The 22,392-nt window shown below is 45.9% G+C and overlaps 1 protein-coding gene across 2 annotated transcripts in view; it reads right to left on the bottom strand.

Moving 5' to 3' along the window:
- LOC310823863 (fibronectin type-III domain-containing protein 3A-like) overlaps nt 1-22,392 on the bottom strand; it is a 90,875-nt gene that overhangs the window by 8,619 nt on the left and 59,864 nt on the right. Inside the window, exons 8-26 of one of the 2 annotated variants that reach the window (XM_083696746.1) lie at nt 21,900-22,072; nt 21,648-21,707; nt 21,411-21,549; nt 21,246-21,299; nt 20,979-21,103; nt 20,705-20,879; nt 20,433-20,519; nt 18,234-18,372; nt 18,014-18,082; nt 17,808-17,926; nt 16,789-16,894; nt 16,476-16,651; nt 16,193-16,306; nt 15,899-16,048; nt 15,258-15,589; nt 14,835-15,047; nt 14,427-14,593; nt 14,128-14,252; nt 9,648-9,701 (exon numbers count right to left, since the gene is read on the bottom strand). In XM_083696746.1, coding sequence (XP_083552872.1) covers nt 9,648-9,701; nt 14,128-14,252; nt 14,427-14,593; nt 14,835-15,047; nt 15,258-15,589; nt 15,899-16,048; nt 16,193-16,306; nt 16,476-16,651; nt 16,789-16,894; nt 17,808-17,926; nt 18,014-18,082; nt 18,234-18,372; nt 20,433-20,519; nt 20,705-20,879; nt 20,979-21,103; nt 21,246-21,299; nt 21,411-21,549; nt 21,648-21,707; nt 21,900-22,072 — 2,577 coding nt within the window. The remainder of the gene's footprint in view (nt 1-9,647; nt 9,702-14,127; nt 14,253-14,426; nt 14,594-14,834; nt 15,048-15,257; nt 15,590-15,898; nt 16,049-16,192; nt 16,307-16,475; nt 16,652-16,788; nt 16,895-17,807; nt 17,927-18,013; nt 18,083-18,233; nt 18,373-20,432; nt 20,520-20,704; nt 20,880-20,978; nt 21,104-21,245; nt 21,300-21,410; nt 21,550-21,647; nt 21,708-21,899; nt 22,073-22,392) is intronic. The other variant, XM_083696747.1, reaches the window with a different exon arrangement.

Genomic DNA, 22,392 nt, shown 5'->3' with positions numbered 1-22,392 from the left:
ACGAATTAAAAATACTGCCCCACTTGAAGTCATCCTACCGCCCGTGTGCACATCAGTATCCTTTAAGAGAGGAAGCTATGGAAGGAATTAAGCCTGTATTTCAATCGCTGTTGGAGGCAGGCATAATTGTTTCATGTCCAGAATCACCATGTCAAACTCCTATCCTCCCAGTTAAAAAACCTGGGAAACCAGGTGAAGCAACCCAATGGCTCTTCGTGCAAGACTTAAGAAAAGTCACCGACACAGTCCACGCGTGTGCTCCCATTGTCCCTGATCCATGTCTCAGGTACCATCTAACAGTAAAATGTTTAGTGTGGTAGTGCATTTTGAATGCCTTGAAGGCATTGAATGCCTCAGGGGTTTTCTTCGTCACCTGCGGTTTATGGTGGCGCATTAAGGGATAGTCTAAGTGGGTTTGCATTCCCACACAACAGATACATTGATACAATATGTGGATGACCTATTGGTATGTTCCACTGACCAACAGTCGTGTGAAAAAGATACTGTGGCAATTCTCCAATTCTTAGTAACAGAAGGCCATAAGGCCAGCCTCTCCAAATTACAGTTTGCTCAGACAAAGTACAAAGTCAAATACATAGGACATGACATTTCACAGGCTGGTAGAATGTTAGGGACAGATACAGGCAATCCTGGATATTCAAAAACCAGTCACTAAAAAACAAGTAATGTCCTTTTTAGGCATGACAGGCTACTGTAGACAGTGGATACCTGATTATGCACAGCATGCTCAGTCGTTACAAAATCTGGCACATGGCCATGGCCTAACCTCAAATGACAAAGTAACATGGACTGAAGAAGCTTTAAAAAGCTTTAAGGAACTGAAACAACAACTGACTGCAGCCCCGACTTTAGGGCTGCCTGACATGACTAAACCATTCACTCAGGTAGCTGACGAAAAAGGTGGGTATATGACATCAGTGCTATTACAGGAAATATGGAGGGAAGATGTGCCCTGTCGCATACTACTCAAGCAAATTAGACTCAGTTGCAAGTGGGTTACCAGCATGCTTAAGAGCAGTATCAGCAGCATCCATGGCAGTTAATTGCTCACAGGGGATTGTGGGTTATCGACCTCTAACACTACTGGTGCCTCAAGGGGTGAGCCATTTCTCCACTTCTCGATTATTACATCACCAACATATGTTGTTATCTCTGCCAAATGTGGAAGTAAAGCGCTGTACTGTTCTTAACCCTGCAACCCTTCTGCCCATACCAGATGATGGTGAATCACGACTGCCTGGGCACTGATAAGCAAGCGACTCCTCGCCCAGATTGACTGAAACGCCCATACCAAACTGCGACATGATTTTGTATGTAGATGGATCTGTGCAGAAACACCCCGTCACAAATGCATCAGTAGCAGCATATGGAATAGCCTTGGATAATGGCGTAATTGAAATCGGACAGACTACAGACATTTATCAGCACAAGCAGCCAAACTGTTTGCACTAATAAGCATGAGCATGTGTATTAGCTGAGGGCAAAACAGTTACAATTTACACTGACAGCAGGTATGCACTTGGTGTATGTCATGATTTTGGTACCCAATGGAAGAATAGGGGTTTCCTCACATCAACAGGTAAATCCATTATGCATGCCCAACTTGGGACTAACCTGCTTGATGCTATCTTGCTCCCTAAACAGTAATTATCTGCAAGTGCGCTTCTTATACAGGAGGAAGCAATACTGTGTTGCTGGGGAACGCCGGAGCAGATTAAGTAATGTCGCCCCTGTCTTACAGCTTGTAAAACACGCTGATTTAACACCCACAGCCTCAATTGAGGATCTAATCAAATGTCAACAGGATGCTTCTCCACAGTAAAAAGTGAGCTGGAACAAAGGAGGCACTTGTACAAACGGGGTCTGGTTTGGCCCCACAGGAAAACCATGCTTACCAATATCACTGTTTCTAGGCTATGCAAAGTTGTCACATGGGAAAGAGTATGTAGCTAAAGTATTGGTAAGAGAAATCATTCCCAGATGGGGATTGCCGAGGAAAATATCTAGTGATAACGGCAGCCATTTTGTAAATAACTGCATCCAACTATAATCTCAACACCTAGGTATAGAGCTAAAACAAACACTGTTCATATCACCCTCAGAGCGGAGGGGCGGTGGAAAGAGAAAAAAAACACGAACAAACGTAATGACAGAGACAGGTTTGAATTGGATACAGGCACTACCACTGGTCCTCACGGCAATGAGAAGCCGACCTAGACCAAAGGTTGGACTCGCGGCATATGAAGTGCTCATGGGGACACCGATGGAGACGGGGATGTCAAGCCCAGTGGAGAGACCCCCGCTGACAGTAGAAGAATGCAACAAGGGTATGTTGAACTACTGTATTCACTTAACCAAGGTTCTGAGTTCTATCTATTTGCAGGTGAAAGCAGCGTTGTCACAACCGCTGGAAGGGCCCTTGCACTCCCTCCAGCCAGGTGACTGGGTGGTCATCAAGGACCTGAGGAGGAAATACTGGCATGACGAGAGGTGGCGAGGCCCATACCAGGTTCTTCTCTGCACCAACTCAGCGGTAAAAGTTGTGGAACGCATCCCCTGGGTCCACGCCAGCCACTGCAAGAAAGCACCACCACTGGAGCAAGAGCCGGACAAGGTGGAGGCGCCCCTGCCAGACCAGGGTAGCCAAACCCAAAAGGAAAACACCCCCGCCTAACCAGAGTGACCAGGGAGACACACTCCAACAAGAGTCAAGTGCTAGTAACCTCTGATTCCAACACAACCTGCAGAGCAGCCCAGAGATCGAATGAACCGCCCCTGGCATCCGTTTTGACGACTGGGATGTTCCCTGCGAGGAGGGCTGAGCAGTCCAGTGGTCATCTCCTACCTCGTTGCGATCCCCGCTCTCTGGCTCCTAGAAAGAAAAGTCCTACAGCAGGAATCAAACAGCAGCCGTTCCACCCCTGCACCCACACCCGGGCACACACACCAACACCTCTCCCTACCACCTCACTCCCACATGACTCACCAACTTTAAAAAAAGGACCAGGACTGACTCGAGGCAAATTAGAGAGGGACACAAATTTCTGTCCACACCCACAGAGACAGGCATAGTGGTATCAATACGTTTCTGGCACTTAGCATGTATACGGAAATATTGCAGAAAATTGGCCTGACCTCCATCCCGTCACCGACTATGAAGTTATGACGAAAGCAAAGGACTGTGACAGATATATGGATGTGCTGTTGCCAAGGCCTATGAGAAAGATGTGCGTTTCACAGGACCCAAGGATGTCTGGTCAAGTGTGCCTATAACTGTGTACTATGGGAAAAGCAGATACAGTGGGGGAAATAATTATTCGATCCCCTGCTGATTTTGTTAGTTTGCCCGATTACAAAGAAATGAGCGGTCTATAATTTTTACGGTACTATTATTTTAACAAATAGAGACAGAATATCAACAAAGAAGTCCGGAAAAAACACATTATATAAAGTTATAAATTAATTTGCATTTGATCGAAGGAAATAAGTATTTGATCCCCTACAAACCAGCAAGAATTCTGGCTCATACAGACCGGTTATATGCCCATGAGGCACACAGATTAGTCCTGTCACTTTAGGAAAAGTACTCCTAATCTCTGCTTGTTATGGGTATAAAAGACACCCGTCAATAGAATCAATCTCTTCCATTCCAACCTCTCCACCACCATGGGCAAGACCAAAGAACATTCAAAGGACATCAGGGTGAGAGTTGTAGACGTGCACAAGGCTGGAATGGGCTACAAGACCATCAGCAAGAAGCTTGGTGAGAAGGAGACAACTGTTGGTGCAATTATTAGAAAATGGAAGAAATACAAAATAACCATCAATCGCCCTCGGCCTGGAGCTCCATGCAAGATCTTGCCTCGTGGGGTAAGGATGATCATGAGAAGGGTGAGGGGTCAGCCCAGAACTACACGGGAGGAGCTTGGTAATGATCTCAAGGCAGCTGGGACCACAGTCACCAAGAAAACCATTGGTAACACACTACACCGTAACGGATTGAAATCCTGCAGTGCCCGCAAGGTCCCCCTGCTCAAGAAGGCACATGTACAGGCCCATCTGAAGTTTGCCAATGAACACCTAAATGATTCAGAGAAGGCTTGGGAGAAGGTGATGTGGTCAGATGAGACCAAAATTGAACTCTTTGGCATAAATTCGACCCTTCGTGTTTGGAGGGAGAGAGATGCTGAATGCTACAATCCCAAGAACACCATCACCACCGTCAAACACAGAGGTGGAAACATTATGCTTTGGGGTTGTTTCTCTGCTAAGGGTACAGGACGACACTGCATTGAGGGGCCAATGGACGGGGCCATGTACCATAAGATCTTGGACGAGAACCTCCTTCCCTCAGCCAGAGCACTGAGGATGGGTCGTGGATGGGTCTTCCAGCATGACAATGACCCAAAACATACAGCCAAGGCAACAAAGGAGTGGCTCAAGAAGAAGCACATTAAGGTCATGGACCTTACAAGACCCTTTTCCAGAACTCTGCAGGCTCTTTTCATTACTTTTTAGCAAACTGTAACCTGGCCATCCTGTTTTGTGGCTAACTAGTGGTTTGCATCTTGCAGTCAAGCCTCTGTAGTTCGGCTGGTAACGTATTCTGCGGATGGTAGTCTCTGACACATCCACGCCTACCTGCTGGAGCGTGTTCCTGATCTGTGGGACAGTTGTTTGGGGTTTTCATCCACTATAGAAGTCTTCTGTGGCCTACCAGGCCGTTTGCGATTTCTGAGCTCACCACCAGCTTGCATCAAATTCAAGACCCTGGTGCTTGCCTACCGGGCGGGCAAAGGGAACAGCCCCTCCCTACTTGCAAGCAATGGTTAGCCCCCAAACCCCTGCAAGATCACTCCGTTCGTCCACCTCGGCTGCCCGCCTGGCACCGCCGCCTCTACGTGGATGCAGTGGCCGCGCTACTCGGTCACGGCTTTTCACTGTCCTGGCGCCCCGCTGGTGGAATGAGCTTCCCACAACGGTCAGGACTGCAGAGTCCCTTCCGATCTTCCGCCGTAGATTGAAAACCCATCTCTTCAAGCTACATCTTAACAGTCTCTCCTAAAGACCGCTTCACCCTCACTACCCCCCCTATACTAACCCTAACCCCGAGACCTCCTCTCCCCTGCTACCCCCCTGTACAAGTTCTCCCCTGCTAATAAAATATATTTTAAAAAAACAAAAAACTTTTGGGTGCCCTGAAATAGGGGGACTATGCATAAAAAGTGTTTGCTTTCAGAAATGGGTGCCAAATTCAGTACCCCTGAAAAAGGCTCATCACTGGAATCAGCAGTCTATGACCATTCAGAGTCTTGAACATTCACCCAAGCTTTGGTGATCATCAATAAAAATACATCCCCAGCTAGGCCAACTATTGACATTATTTTCAAACAATACCACCCACAATACTTAACGAAAAATTATGATAGGATTGATTAGTACAGAGTACAAACATAACTCAGATTTCAAATTCAGTTCAAAATATAATTTGGCAAGATTACTCGCTCTCAGGGCAGAAATTCACACTTTTGAGTGTCTCTACTCTACCCCTACATAGCCAAACACATCTTGACTGCCCGTACCCTCTCCCCCCTGGCTGTCTGTAAGATGTGTGTGCGGTAGCATTCAGAGTCTTTTCAGCGAGCTGGATCTTTTACCGAGAAGAGCCGTTCATTCGGCCCCCGTATTTCCAATATGTATGGAGGGCACTGTAAGTATTTACAAGTCCCTCTATCTTAGCTCACTCCTTAATATACAAATAGCAACTTGCACTCTGGTAACCTAGATATCACACTGGTTAGGCCTACTCTTTAACCCATTTGTGCCGGATGCTGCGCGACGCAGCATTGCCTCTCCCGCCGGTTGCTGCGTAGCGCAGCATTGCCTCTCCTGCCGGATGCTGTGTGGCGCAGCATTTTTTATTTGTCGTATTTTTCATGAGGCGTGCAGCATATAATGCACTGTCATTGGTTCAAATACACATGAGGTGGGTCTTGTTGATTTTTTTAAAATACGTGACCACCCAAATGTCGTGTGGTTCGCCGAAAATCACATCAATCAATCAGACATACACGTGCGTTTATTGTAGATTTTATTTCGAGAGCGGCGAAATGGCTACGGCAGAGGAAAATGTTGACAGCGAGGGCAGTGACATAGAGTTGGGAGAGATTGAGGAGTTTGAGAGGGAGGAGGAGGTAGAGGATGATTATCTACCTGATGATCCTTTGGATAGAGCGCAGGAGTGGGATTTCGAGACAGACGGAGAGGAGGAGGAGGACGACGACTTTCTCGGATTCCAGGTAGACTGGAAAACCGAGGGTTACCAGCCGCGCAATGCGAAACAGTTCACCCGAAAACCGGGGGTGAAGCAGCCGATCCCCGTGGACGCTAGCCCCCTGGATGTCTTTTCGCGAATTTTTACCGATGAGCTTTGGGACATGTTGGTGACGGAAATGAATCGGTACGCTGAAGAGACGCGCGGTCAGACCCCCACCAACTCCAAGTGGAACCCTGTCTCCAAAACGGAGATGAAGACATTTGTCGGTCTGTGTTTCACCTTCGGCATTTTGAAGCTGCCAGCACGCAGGGATTACTGGAGGCAGACCAAATGGTTGTACCAGACCCACGTCCCCAAGGCCATGGCAAGGGACCGCTTTGACATGATCTGGAGGTAATGATTTGTGTTTTCTTTTCTTGCGCTCTCTTCCGAGTTCCGTTCTCTTACTAAATACATATAAATAAATACAATGATGGCAATACATGTTAGGCTTAAACTCATTAATCTTACCACATGCATTTTCAGATATCTCCATCTCCAAGATAACATGGACCCTGCCGTGGACAAATCGGACAAGCTCTGGAAGCTCCGGGGGTTCATGGACCTCCTCCTGGTTAGATTCCAGGCACTTTATGAGGTCAATGGCTTCGTGACCGTGGATGAGTCCATGGTAAAGTTCAAGGGACGCCTGGGCTTCCGGCAGTACCTCCCCATGAAGCCGGTGAAGTGGGGAATAAAGGTGTGGGTCATGGTGGAGAGCAATACAGGCTATGTCACCAATTTTCAGGTGTACACGGGGGCCATTCAGGGTAAGATGGAGAAAGACCTGGCTCACCGGATAGTCTCAGACCTGGCGACACCTTATTTTGGGTCCAACCTGTCCGTATACATGGACAACTTCTACACCGGTGTGAAGTTGATGGGGGTGCAAGTTTGTGGAACGGTGCGTGCCAACAGGAAGGACCTCCCCAAGAACAAGGACCTTACAAAGCAGGCTGGCTTGAACAGGCATGAGTTCAAGGTGGCGCAGCGGGATGACTTGACCTTCTGCATCTGGCAGGACACCAAGGCAGTGATGGTCCTCTCCAACTACCATGACCCGACAGCTTATGGGTCAGTGAGGAGGAAGGCCAATGGTCAACGCCAGATGGAGGTTCGGGTGCCAGCATGCCTTGCTGACTATCAGCAACATATGAAGGGGGTAGACCTTCTGGACCAGATGGTGGGCTACTACCAGATCCAACATCGGTCTACAAAGTGGTGGAGGAGGCTGTTCTTTTACTTTGCTACGGTGGCGTGCTACAATGCCTTTGTGGCTGCCAGGTCTGCAGGAGGAGCCGAGTGGAAGTATAGGAGGGGCGGCTACAAGGACTGGCTGGAGGATCTGACCATGGAGCTAATCGTCCCCGTCACTGCAAGAACTGCTCCCCAGGTGCTCCCCACCACCCCAGCTGGAGCTTCTGCTGAGCATGACCTGGTCCAGATTAACAATAAGAGGAAGACCTGTAGGGAGTGTTCTCTGAAGCACCACGGCACCAACGTGCGTCCTGGGTCAACTCTAATGGGGTGCAGGCAGTGTGACGTTCCTCTGCACCGCGAGTGCTTCATGCACCACGTCCTTCGATTCAGGATATAGTGAAACTGAGACTGTTCCCAGTTCCACCTCAGGACTTTCCCAACTCCTTCCCCACTCTTCCCCACTCCTTTCCCACCTCTCTCTCATACCAAGGTGCCTTGGTCTGTGTGTTGGCATGTTTAAAATGTTATTTGTTATATAAATAAATCAAATACAATATATTTTTTCTTCCCCTGATTTTGAGGATTTTTTGAAAAATGTGTTGGTATGTTAGTCCTAAGGGAGCATGTTTTAATACAACCTGTGATTATTACCTTTAAAATGCAATTTATTTCATGTTTCTATGTGCTACAGAGGCTTAGATATTAAGGTTTTGGTAGACGTTGACAATTCTTAGTATTTTTTCGGAAAACCCTCAGGCGATAAGGACATTTATCCTAGAATACCATTTTTAGCAGGCGTTTTAGGAGTAAATGGGTTAAGCCCACACTTCCAAGCTGGGTAACCTAAAATAATTTGGAATGCATAAATTAACACAACCATTTTATTATTTTTCTGAATGGAAATTCTGGAATTGATTAGTTCTCTAAATTCTTTTTTTTTTTCTTTTTTAAACTTGTTGGCTACAATAAAATCTACACTCACCGGCCACTTTATTAGGTACACCTTGCTAGTACTGGGTTGGACCCCCTTTTGTACCCCATCTGCTTCAAGGTTCTGCTTCAATGTGTTGTGCGTTCAGAGATGGTCTTCTGCATACCTTGGTTGTAACGAGTGTTTATTTGAGTTACTGTTGCCTTTCTATCATCTTGAACCAGTCTGGCCATTCTCCTCTGACCTCTGGCATCAACAAGGCATTTTCGCCAGAGAACTGCCGCTCACTGGATATTTTCTCTTTTTCGGACCCTTCTCTGTAACCCCTAGAGATGGTTGTGCGTGAAAATCCCAGTAGATCAGCAGTTTCTGAAATACTCAGACCAGCCCGTCTGGCACCAACAACCATGCCACGTTCAAAGTCACTTAAATCACCTTTCTTCCCCATTCTGATGCTCGGTTTGAACTTCAGCAGGTCATCTTGACTATGTCTACATGCCTAAATGCATTGAGTTGCTGCCATGTGATTGGCTGATTAGATATTTGCGTTACCGAGCAGTTGAACAGGTGTACCTAATAAAGTAGCCGGTGAGTGTATGTTTGCAAGTCAATCTTCTATGATGTAACGGAATTCATTAAATTAAGAACTTTACTGTTCTAAGGGAGGAGTGGGCCTGGATTATACTCAGCATTCGAATTTGATCTCTTGCCATAGAGCAAGACGGTCTAGTGGCTCGTGATCACGCTTTTGTTTGTTAATGGGAAACGATTTGAGCTTGTTATAAGCTCAAGCAAGCACACAGGAGCTGCAGCAAAATGTCTAGCCTACAGATCGTGAATGTCACACATCAAGAACTGTCCAAGGCTACAACAATGACATGACACCGATATGAAAATTGTTAATTTGTAGCCAACTGTGATGGACAGGGGAGAAAAAGAATGGTAAAATACCGACAGTTAGGCAACTACAAATGACTCATTGGATACGAGGGGAAAAAATTAACACCCGCCAAATGCAGGTAGATTTTAGCATTGGCGGGTAAATCTGTAAATCTTACCAGCCACTTTGGCGGGTAGCCAACAACGGTTCACGAATACTATGCTTCATTTTAAAAATGACAACACTTCTGCTGCTCCTGCCTCCTACTGCTGACTGTAACTGCTGCGCATCTCACTCACGCTTCTCCTGACTTTCAAACCAACTCCCGATTCAACGTTGTCTCTGGTTACAACCTAAAATAAAGCATAACAGTAAAATTAATTCCTTATTAAAGCCATAACGATCAAATGTATAGTCCTGTGTTGCCAGAAACAATGTCAGAACAGTTCCTGATCAAGTGTTAATTTGTGTTATTGCAGTATGTCTCAAGGAAATGTACAGTGCCATTTCAAAATATTCAGACCTTCACTTTTTCCACATTTTGTGGTGTTAGACTCAATTTAAAATGATTACATTTGTGTTCCTCTCCATTTTCTACAGGCCGAACGCTGCATGTCCCCCCACACTCAGTTTGTAATGACAACCTGATCCACACAGTGTGTAACTGATTCCTATGCAAATCAGAGACCCTATAAAAAAAGATATTAATTGAACTATTATCTATGACGAACTATTATCCTTGCATTAACCCATTTGTGCCGAATGCCGCGCGACGAATACCGCCGGTTGCTGCATTGCGCAACTTTGAATCTACTGCCAGTTGCTGCGTGGCGCAATGTAGATGCAATGTTGCGTCGCGCAGCATCCGGCACAAATGGGTTAAGATGGACTCAATTCAACTTACTGAGTGATTTGTTGATGACATTTTTGCATTTTAGCTAATTTCATGTCATAGCAAAGGGTCTAAATACTTATGTACAAGGGTATTTCTGTATTTCAATTTTAATAAATGTACTGACATTTCTAAAAACCTTTTTCGCTTTGTCATTCTGGGGTATTGTGTGTGGATTGATGGCAAATTATTTTAATTTAATCCATTTTAAATTGAGTCTAACACCACAAAATGTGGAAAAAGTGAAGGGGTCTGAATACTTTCCGAAGGCACTGTATGTCTATTTCACAAATCATGCTTCCACCCTTGAGGCAAACAACACACTCACTGGCTAAATTATAGTTGATAAACAATAACAATAATTATTGATAAAAGTAGCCTATAAATTGTAAAACAAATGCAATCTTGGCATCTGTGGTCCGCTGTGGCTCAGTTGGTAGAGCATAGCGCTAACAACACTTAGGCTGTGGGTTTGATTCCTGCTGGGACCATATATACTGAAATGTATGCACTCACTATAATGTAAGTCGCTTTAGATAAAAGCGTCAGCTAAATAACATATATTGATGTTGATCATTGACAGATGATGGCCCAAATAGACAGAATGGCATCACGATAAACCAGAATATTACAGAAAAATAATAATAAAATATTATGTCCCAAGCTGCCAAAATAAGAACTGAATGTTCACATTTGAATTTCAAGTTTTTGTAATACTAACTGGATCATTGCATTAACATCCGAAGGATACATCCATTCCCCACGAGAGAAGCAGCACAACTCTTGGTCCAGGCACTTGTGATCTCACACCTTGACTACTGCAACCCACTCTTGTCCGGGCTCCCCGCCTCCGCCATCAGACCTCTGCAGCTCATCCAGAATGCTGCTGCCCATTCTCCCACGTCACCCCCCTCCTACGCACCCTTCACTGGCTCCCGGTAGCAGCTCGCACCAGATTCAAGACCCTGGTACTCGCCTACCGGGCGGTAAAGGGAACAGCCCCTACCCAGCTTGCAAGCAATGGTCAGCCACCAAACCCCTGCTCGATCACTCCGTTCTTCCACTTCGGCTGGCCGCCTGACACCGCCGCCTCTACAAGGGTGTAGCAGTCGCGCTGTTCAGTCACAGCTTTTCACAGTCTTGGCGCCCCGGTGGAAGAACAAGCTTCCCACTGCTCTCAGGACTGCAGAGTCACTTATGTTCCGCCGAAGACTGAAGACCCATCTCTTCAGACTACATCTTGACTGTTCCTCCTAAAGATCTCTTCACCCCCACGACCCCTCTGTACAGTTCCTCTACTGTTAATAATATTTTTTATTTCTTTATCCTTCCTTCCTCATTGTGACTGCCATTTCTTATGATGGCTGATGTACAGAGCCTATAGAAAGTCATCATACCCCTTTGAAATAGTTACTATATTTGTCGTACAGCCTGAAATCAAAACCCATAAAAAAAAAAAAAGCTTTATGTACAAATTTAGGCATACAACATCAAACTAATGAAAAAAAAGGCGACAGTTCTGAAAATTTATTAAAAAATGAAAAACAAGAATAACAGGGTTGGAAAACTCATCAGTCCTCTAATTTAATACTTTGTAGAGCCACCTTTTGCTGCAATTACAGCCATCAATCTGTTTAGATATGTCTCTACTAGCTTTGCACACCTAGATTGGAGAATATTTGCCCATTCTTCCTTGCAGAATTGTTCGAGTTCAGTCAAATTCTGTGGTGAGCGGTGATGGACCGCTCTCTTCAAGTCCATCCACAGATTTTCGGATTTAAGTCAGGGCTCTGACTTGGCCACTCAAGGACATTCACCTTTCTATCCTTAAGCCACTGCGTCGTTCTTTTGGCGGTATGTTTAGGATTGTTGTCGTGTTGGAAGGTGAATGACCTGCCCATCTTCAGCTGTCCAGCAGAGGGACGCAGGTTGTCCTCAAGAATTTGGGTGTACTTGGCAGCATCCATTTCCCCTTCAATCCTGACCAATTCCCCAGTCCCCGCTGAAGAGAAACATCCCCACAACATAATGTTGCCACCACCATGCTTCACAGTAGGTATGGTGTGTTTTGGGTGGTGTGCTGTGTTTGGTTTTCGCCAAACATAGCGTTTGGTGTTCAGTCCAAAAAGTTCAATCTTAGTCTCGTCTGACCATAAAACCTTTTTCCACATGGCAACAGAATCTTCCAGGTCTGTTTTTGCATAGCACAAACGAGACTGACTGTGGCACTTTTTCAGAAAAGGCTTCTTTCTTGCTACCCTGCCTTACAGGCCAGCTTTGTGTAAAGCTTGTGAGATTGTTGTCACATGCACAGACAGACCAGTCCCAGCCATAAAGACTTGCAAGTCCTTCAAAGTTGCCTTTGGCCTCTTGGTAGCTTCTCTGATCAATGTCCTCCTGGCTCGGTCATCCAGTTTGGACGGACGGCCTGATCTAGGCAAGGTGTTGGTGGTGCCATACGCCTTCCACTTCTTAATGATGCTCTAAACGGTACTCAGAGGGATAGCTAAAGCCTTTGAAATCTTTTTGTAGCTTTCACCTAACTTGTGCCTTCCTACAACTTTATCCCGGAGGCCTTTTGAAAGTACTTTTCCAAACATGGTGAATTATTTGCAGAACCATGCACTTCTAGTAGTGGAATCCTCAAGAAACAGCTGGTTTTTTTCTGAAGTAATCAAAACCACTACAATTGATGTCAGGTGGGGGGCAATTAGCCTGGTGTTTGATCTGGAAGTTGATTGGTTGCACCTGAGCAAGTTTATAATGGTATACTCTAAGGGGCTGATCACTTAACCAAACCAGGTATTTCACTAATTCGTTTTTAATAATTGTCCAGAATTTTTAAAATGTTTATTTTCACTTTGATGATGGTTATAATGTGTACATACAGCTCAAAAAAGTTAGATTTGATTTATTTTAATTTCCAGGGTGTAATGTGACAAAAGGTAAAGATTTCACAGGGTATTATGACTTTCTATAGGCACTGTACTTGTAAAGTCACTTTGGATAAAAGCGTCCGCTAAATGTCAAAAATGTAAATGTAAAAATTATTGTAGTTCTAGAAAACCTGCCCAAGCGTGGTCAGTGTGCACAAGGTCAGTTTTAGCGTGCCTCAATTCATTGCGACGATTGCCGAACGGTCACGCAATATATTTGGTTCCATCTGAGAGCAGCCGCAGCACTATACAGAGTGAACTGTCCAGCCTCTTCAACAACTCCCTTGTTTTTCCACTAGGAGCACTGTGTATGAGGGGGACAGACTCAATAGCCCTAACAGAACTTGTGCTTATAAAGCCGGTCAAGTCATCAAAATTGCCTTTTCATTCATTTAGCTCCAGTTAATCATGCTCATTATTTGCAAAAACATTCTAATTCCAAACTGTAATGCCTAGACAGAGCAAGGGCAGAATTTCTCCTGCCACTGGCTCCATTGCTAGAAGTCGAGGGACTGTAATTCGACAAAAGAACAAAGCCCATGCAAAATGGCAGCAGCATATTTTAGCTCCCTTATTTGATTTGGGTGTCACATCAAGGGAGATGGTGGTGCTGGGAGAGGCCAGACACCTGGGATCCCACATGGATCAATGACCTTTGGATAATGGTCAAAAAGAGGAGAGATTGATGAGGAGCGACAAAGCTATAGTAAAACAAATTTAGCCTTAAAAAATAAATAAATAAATCACAATCCATTTGTCTCTTGATAAGCATAGGTTACTGAGATGAATGGAGAGAGTCAGAGATGGGTAAAACATTCAGGTAATACAGTTTCAGCCTATAAACAATAAATAATATTAGGTAGGCGAGAAGAAGTTGAAGGAGAATCAAACCCACAGAAACAAATCTAGAGCAGCAAGAGGAATAGGAGAATTACAGTAAGGCACTGTTACCTGTTTATACTCCGAGTTTCCCATCATGCACTGCAGGGTGTAGATGATTGGGTCTCCCTTCATGGGCAGCAGAGCCTCCCAGCTGGCCTCACAGGAGTGGTCTTCCAGGCGATCAACTCGGGGAGCTTTGGGACAAGAGGGAGAGAAAACAATATTAACAATCATGGATTGGTTTTTAATGAGTTAAAATTAACTAATGGAAGGCTAACAGTTGAGCACTGTCACTGTTAGAATGAATGTAGAGGGTGTGGGGAAAAGATGAAGATGAGCCACAGAGGAATGAAGAGCTGGTACTATACCTTTGACAGGGGCAGGGGGAGTATGGGGCGTGGTGAAGGTGTAAACATTGGAGAAGGGCCCTTCGCCCGCCTCATTAAAGGCCTGGATGCGGAACGCGTAAGAGGTAGACTCATTAAGCCTCTGGACTTTGTGAGTGTGGCATGGTCCTCTGGATAAGGGTATAAATCTGCACAGTACAAAGAACAGAAGAGAGAGAGCAGCAAAAAAAAGAAAAGAAAGAAAAACAAATCATTTTTCTGAAACATGAATTGATATCTCCTGATATGGTTCACTTTTGGATGAGTCATTTTCAATGACTTCCAAACAAACAACCGAACACAGCTCCAAATCACCATTCATCTTTCTGGATGCTTTTCCCTATGAGACATTTCAAATATTTCCACAGAGCGCAGGGTGGAGCCACTGACCTGCCGCTCTGGTCCTCCATCTGCAGCTGGTACTGGAGGGCGTCAGAGGTGGCTGCCTTGGCAGGGCCGTCACCCCATTTGAGCCTGAGGGTCTGGTGGCTGAAAGCCGTACACTCTAGGCGGGGGGGCTGAGGGGGCAGGGGCTTGGTCTTGAGCTTAAAGGTGTGGCTAAAGGGGCCTGCTCCCAGGCTGTTCAAGGCCTGGATCCTGATCCTGCACAGGGACACAGGATCGGGAGGGTTTCAGAGGTTTCTCGCACGCAGGCGCACCCCCCGTTGGCTGTTGACTGTCATGTACTGAGAGCAGGCAGTACAGCAACTGGTATAGCTCAGGCTATCTGGATAAATCAATCAATTTATGGATCCCACACCTATTGAACTCTATAGATATAGAACTCTGTCCGATACAGAAGTGGTGGTCTACCTGTAGCTGGCATCAGGCTGCAGGTGCTGGATGATGTATTTGGTGATGGGGCCCACGGCGATGGGCTGGTGCTCTCCCAGGTTAATCAGGTAGGAGGTGATTTCAGCCCCATGGTCACAGGGGGGCTCCCAGCGCAGGCCCAGACAGGTGGAGGGGGAGTACAAAGGAGATGCCGGGAGACCCTCATCATCATCCTCCTCCAGGGAGGTCTGGTACCCTCTGAGCTCAGCCTCCTTCAAGGCTTGGACGCCGCTGACTGCTGCAGGCACAGAGCAGGGTGTCTGACACAGCACCGCCTCACTGAATGGCCCCACGCCAGCCACATTCACAGCCTACAGGGACATAGGGAAACATATGTATCTTATTATAATGGTTTATTTTAGTTGGGACAGATACAGTTAAAACATGAAGCAATGAATTGAACAGTCAGATGCATTGCACAATACCAACTTAGCATGCACCAACAATCTCTGACCACTGGGTGGATTTAACGGTGCAAAAAGTCTCCTGTTCTTCCTCCTCTGTATCTTGAATCTGAAACTGTGATGACACACCTGATACACAACAAATGACTGTTGTTGAGGCTGGAAAAGGACATTGTGATTAGATAGTAACAGATGACTTCTCTTCTGTTGCCTTACCTGTACCCGGCAGAAGTAGTTGGTGGCAGGAAGCAGACCCTTCATCTCATGGCTGAGCCCAGGACCACTGTAGCACGCCTGCATGCTCCCCTCAGCCGCACCCCATTCCAGACGGAAGTCTGACACGGGGGCTCCGTTACAGGGAGGAGCCTGGGGAACGTTGAAACTCATGAAGAGTGCATCATTTTGACGGTTTAACAAATCTGTGCACTGGGGAAATTAAGATTCTTAATAGAATGAAAAGGGATGTCAATATGTGATAATTTATTGTTGTATTTGAAAACCAGGTTTTACCTCCCAGCTGACCACAGTACAAGTGGGGGATTTGCACGCAATGTGAGGTGTCTTGCAGGGCTCTGGAGCACCTGGGCCTGTGGTCACTTCAAGGCGCTCGGACAGGGGCCCATACTACCAGTCCCCCCCCCCCCCCCCCCCCACACACACACACACACACACACACACAGCCAATCTCAACTTGCATGTTAAATACATTCAGGAGAAAAAATTGTTATAGTATACAGACAGCAAAATTCACAAGAGCACATCCATTTAGTTTGATAGGTCAAACTCATCTCACCCCGGCCTTGTTAGCTGCTCGCAGGCGGAAGCAGTAGGTCCTGCCAGGCAGTAGGCTGCTCACGGTGCAGTCCAGCTCTGAGCCCTGGTGAACCTCTCTGCCTTCCTCTGCCTGCGGCCCACACACCTCCACGCTGTAGAAGTACACAGGGCTGCCCCCGTCCACCTGAAGTGGGCCTGACAGAGACACACACACACGGTGCTGGCCTGCGGCATCAGACAGCATGGCAAAGGCGCCAACAAATACATTCATGAAGAGAAACTAAAACTCCACCACACAGGGAAGTTTTAAAAAGATTGGGAGAGTGACTCACCCCAGCGCAGCTGCACCTCCCTGGCTTTGGGCTTGCCCACCACCCGGGGGGGCTGGCAGGGCCCTGGGGGCACGGCGGGAGTCTGGACCTGCAGAGTCTCCGACAGCTTGCAGAGAGACAACACGCAGTTAGGATCTGACAGCCTCAAGCTCTCTCTGACACAATGAATCTAGTCTTTGATATTACCACATTTACAAGGAAACAAAAGTGAATTATCTGTCAATACAAGCGAAATTCCACCACCCTTTTGTATCTTATTACATTTACTTAGGGAGTAGGAAATGGAGATGGAAACAGACAAGATCAGGATGACAAGACAGAAATTGCGGAACCAGGGATCGAACCCTGGTTGCGAGGGTCAATACATGTGAGCGATAGTCCTATCTTAATAAATACATTTAAATAAATGTATCCCTATTCATATCCTTCTATAGACGAAAAGTAACACTGCTCGTGTTTTACAATCAGTCTCTGTGTTACAGATTATCAAGTTCTGCAACAAAAGGCAGCAAACGTGAGCTTGCTGTGCCAAAAAAACATGAGCTTCCCAACATGAGTCATGTTTCTTTACAAGCCCGTTATGAATAAATGCACGCCGAAAGAACTGATGAAGATATTATTGAAGAGTGCGTTGAACTAAACTAATTAAGAAACAAATGCAACAGTTACTTGATTGGAGCCCTTCGTCTTGTACTGTACTTCCACATGAAGAGGGGTAAATTAATTGCTGAATGACCATTTCTTATTAGAACTGTCCATAAATAGAGCCTGTGCATAACAGGAATTACTCTAGTAGGAAATACTAATGTCTTATTTATCAGATCAACCATAGGAACAGATCAAATTCAGTAGTCCCAGAGCATGCCAGACATAAACAGGCAGCTCTTACGTTGGTTATGACTGCTCCTGAGAAATGAGTAACAGTGCAAAACAGAAAACCAGTGCCCTGTTATCTGGCTACGAGGTCATGTGCCTGTGTTGACTGTCCTGGCCACATGTGGTGGTAGGGTATGACTCACTGGGCTCTGTCCCCCCTTGCTCATGCAGTAGACTCTGGTCTGGTAGTAGCAGCCAGGCTTCAGTCCCTCACACACATGCTCCATGGCTGGCCCGCTGAACGCCAGCTCCCAGAACAAGCCTGGATATGTGTACACGCATTACAGTGTCACAAAATACCATTTAGCAGTCATCACTAATATTTTTGCCATGATCAATTGAAACTTACCGCTCAAGCCTTCAGATATCTCCACAATGTATTTAGACACTTCTGCTCCGCCATTATCTTTAGGGGGTTCTAAAAAGAGAGGAAAACATAATCAAGTCATATAGTATGACATCTGCTGGATCAGTGCATGTCAAAGGTTAAAGAAAAGACAGTGAGTAGTTGAAGCAGCAGCCCTCTGATCACATGTGAAGCCCCAGTAGTAGTCAGTGGCAGTTCTCACCCCAGGTCATCCTGAAGCTGATGGGCAGCACTCTGCCTCTGATGACTGGTCTGCAGGGACTGCTGGGTCTGTCTGGGCAGGTGGTGAACTCTGCAACCTGACTAGGGTTACTCTTCCCCTCAGTGTTATATGCTACCGCCTGCAGGGGACACACAACAAATGGCAGTCAGGAGTCAAGTCTTTTACATAAAAAAAATGATCAACTGTTTGCATAGATAAGGTCAACTGGGTCATCTCTGCACAGGTTATTACAGTGCCTTCGGAAAGAATTCAGACCCCTTCACTTTTTCCACATTTTGTTGTGTTATAGACTCAATTTAAAATGGATTAAATTAAAAGAATTTGCCACAATACCCCAGAATGACTAAGCGAAAACAGGTTTAAAAATTTCAGTAAATTTATAAAAATTGAAATACAGAAATACCTCATGTACATAAGTGTTCAGACCCTTTGCTGTGACACTCTTAAAATTAGCTAAAATGCTAAAATGTCATCAACAAATCACTCAATAAATTGAATTGAGTCCATCTTAATATTATTATTATGATTATTATCTTAATGCAAGGATAATAGTTCATGTAATTTTGGAATTAATATCTTTGTTTTTAGAGGGTCTCAGATTAATTGACTACCAAAACAGCTTCAGCTTCTTAAACCCACCCATACATGTCAATATAGCTCTGTTAACCCATTTGTGCCGGATGCTGCGCTACGCAGCATTGCATCTACCGCCGGTTGCTGCGTTACGCACATTTGAATTTGCCGCCAGTTGCTGCGCAGCGCAGCATTTTTGATTTGTCGTAATTTTCATGAGTGCAGCATATAATGCACTGTCATTGGTTCAAATACACGAGGCGGGTCTTGTTGATTTTTTAAAACCACGTGAGCACCCGAATGTCGTGTCGTGTCGCGGAAAATCAATCAGACATACAAGTGCGTTTGGCGAACCACACGACATTTGGGTGCTCACGTGGTTTTAAAAAATCAACAAGACCCGCCTCGTGTATTTGAACCAATGACAGTGCATTATATGCTGCACGCCTCATGAAAATTATGACAAATCAAAAATGGCGGTAAATTCAAATGTGCGCAACGCAGCAACCGGCGGTAGATGTCGCGCGGCAGTCGGCACAAATGGGTTAAAGCTCCAATCACAAAAAAATAATGAAGAAGGCAATGAGGGGAATCTGCTTCAGTGACATCCGCACTTCTACAAAGACAGTGGCACATTTGCTAAGATATGCAGATCTCCGTCTGCGCTAACAGAGAGCTTTTCCACATACTGTAAAAATACAAACCTGCCCAGCAGCCAGCCTCCCATCATACTGTGCTGGGGTATAATTGGATATGAGAGAGAGCAGGGTCTCTGAGTAGCTAATGAATATCTCAGACACACAGAGGAAGCTTTGATGAGATCAATGACATTTTGTTTGGGGTAATACAATGGCTTCACGTTCCAATCCTCCTAGCAACGCTAAAAGATCTGGCCGCAACTGGTGAAGGGCAATTTCACCACCCAGATATGAGTCAGAGAGGAATGGAGAGAAAGAACAGGGAGAGTGAGAGCAGAGGTAGAGAGTGTGTTTGTGTGTCTGAGAGTGACAATAGTGTAGCATGTTTGTTGAGGGTAAAGTGTGGCAGGTGGGATCATTAAGGGGTGTATCCCACAGCGATATCTGGTACTAACATCTGGTAAGCGGCTAACCAACTGGATCTTTGATCCCACACCCATAGCACTGATCAAGGCATGTCTGCCAAAATGGTGTCCTCTAATTGCCAACCTGCCCCATCAACTGCCCACTGGAAAAGTGCTTCAATTACACCTGTAGCAAGAAAAATAGCTTGGGTTTTACCTTGATGCTTTGAACAATAAGAATATATCAAAAACCTCCCAATTTAATCTAAGGTTGTGGAAAGTGTTGCGCTGTTTTTCCACAATATTAGTCACCATGCCTCCAGTGAGCAGCTTGATCGGTTCCAGTCCACTCCTCCTGCTGATGTTGTCTGTGCCACCCTGCCGGCACTGGGAGACTAAGAAGCCATTAGAACCCTGAAGATGGATGAGTCATAGGGCCCACCGTGTTTCTCACTCCCACCCTGCCTGAGCCCCTCTCCTCCACACAGCCACTGAGCCACGGTCTTTATTAAGCCACAGGATCATTGTCTCTGTTCAAATCAGACTGCAGGGCTCTGTCTTACCCGGAACTTGTACATGGTACTCCTGTGGAGGTTCCTGACAGTGCAGGAGAGCTCATCGCCGTCGTAGCTTGGCTGGAAACCATATCCCTGTGACAGACAAATGAGGGAAAGAAAAAGACTGGGTGAGCAGTCCCTTCTCAAAACCTTTTAATGTCTCTTTCTATGGTAGTCACTATACTTTTCAAGACAGGCTCCAGGTAACTTGCTACAGGGAGTCACTTGTGTTAGCTTGTATGAACAGCAGTCGGATAGGACTGAGTGCAGGCCATTACCAAGCCTTCCTCCTCCATCTCTAGGACGTAGTAGATGTCGTCCTCCTTTGGAGAGCCTGTGGGTCTCTGCCACTGCAGACACAGCCAGGTGACCCCTGCCTTAACCAACTCTGGAGGGAGGGGTGGCGTAGGCACACTGCATGAGGTGAACAGGTCCACCACTTCACTAAACTCACTGAGGAGAGCAGGGTGAGAGGCAGACATACATGATGCAAAAGGGGCATGTATTAAGTATTTGGTACGATTTTAAAGGAGCACAGAGTGGGACTCATACCTATCACCCATGTCATTTTTGGCTGCGAGGCGGAAAGAGTATCTTGAAGCTGGTGAGAGCTTGGTCACTCTATACTGCTTCTGAGGTCCATAGTAGCACTGCTCAAACACCCCTGTCCCCTTGCCCTGCAAATGACACAATCGGTTAGTTTGAGTAATAACACTTAAAAAAACAAGCATGGGTGGATGCAGTGCATACTACACACTGTGATCATTAGTTTAACATGGACATAACTAGCTGTTCATCCACGTGTAAATCGGACAGTACCTCATCCCATTGAAGAATGTAGTTTTGGATTTTGGAACCGTTGTCACAGGGAGCCTGTGAAAAGACATCTTGATTAGTCTCAAAATCACAACCACTTCATCTGACAGAGAGTGGGAAATGGCTGACTTGTGATGTAACCAAAAAAAGTTGAGCTAGCTACAGTACCTTCCACTGGAGGACAAGGGTGCTCTTGGTCCCACAGGCCTTCCTGGGGGTGCTTGGGGGGTCCGGCTCACAGCTGAGAGTGGTGAAGCGCACAGCCTCAGAGGGGCTCCCCTGTAAACAGTTACACATGGCCAGGACCCTGGGGGAGGGACCAGCACAGTGTTACAAACTCTACATGCCTACAGTATGAGCTCCTTGTTGACATGTGTCCAGCAGAGAAGGAAAAGAAGGACAAACCTGACATGATAGTCTGTTGCTGGTCTAAGGTCTTGTGAAGTTGCACTTAGTTCTTCACCACTGTATCCATGAGAATGACACAAAAACAAATCATCAGACAGAAGACAAGAGACGTAGTTAATTGTTCTTCATTGAAAATGAAGAGGCAATATGTTCGCTCACTTAGTCAGGAGAAACAAAAGCTGGTTTCACTGGCCTTTGATGGGCAAACTGGTGCCCATCTTAGTGGCATTGCATAGAGCCAGTACTTACCTGTACGTGCTCTTGTACTTCCCGTCTTTGCCACTGTAGGAGATTGACACCTCATAACTGAAGGGCTCAGGGTGGCTTCCGTTCCGCTCCGCTACCGGACTACCTTCCTCACTCTCAAGTCTGGTGGGAGCGCTCCAGGTCAGCAAAGCCCCTCTGGCCTGTATGTCTGTTACCTGAGGCACAGAGTTGTGTAATTTGTTAGCAGCATTACCATTCACTATCACAGAGTTTGAGTCACTGGTCCTCATGGAGATGATAAAACATGTATTCATCCTACTGATATCAGTGAAAACAGGCTCAGGAAGACAGCAAACCAACACAGTAGTGACTTGACAACGTCAAAGTTAAGACTAAGGCCCAATCCCATTTCTTATTTTTACCCCCACCTCTCTTTTTCGAGTGCCTCCCGGAACAGAGTTACAAGGGGTAGTGGTTGAAATCTTCCTCAATGAAATGGGACAACCCTTCAAGACCCTGATATGTCATCAGTATG

Source organism: Argentina silus (genome assembly GCF_951799395.1).
Source record: "Argentina silus genome assembly, chromosome: Y".
Classification (NCBI taxonomy): Eukaryota; Metazoa; Chordata; class Actinopteri; order Argentiniformes; family Argentinidae; genus Argentina; species Argentina silus.
Note: the sequence above shows the minus strand (reverse complement) of the source record. Positions and strands in the feature narration are given on the sequence as shown.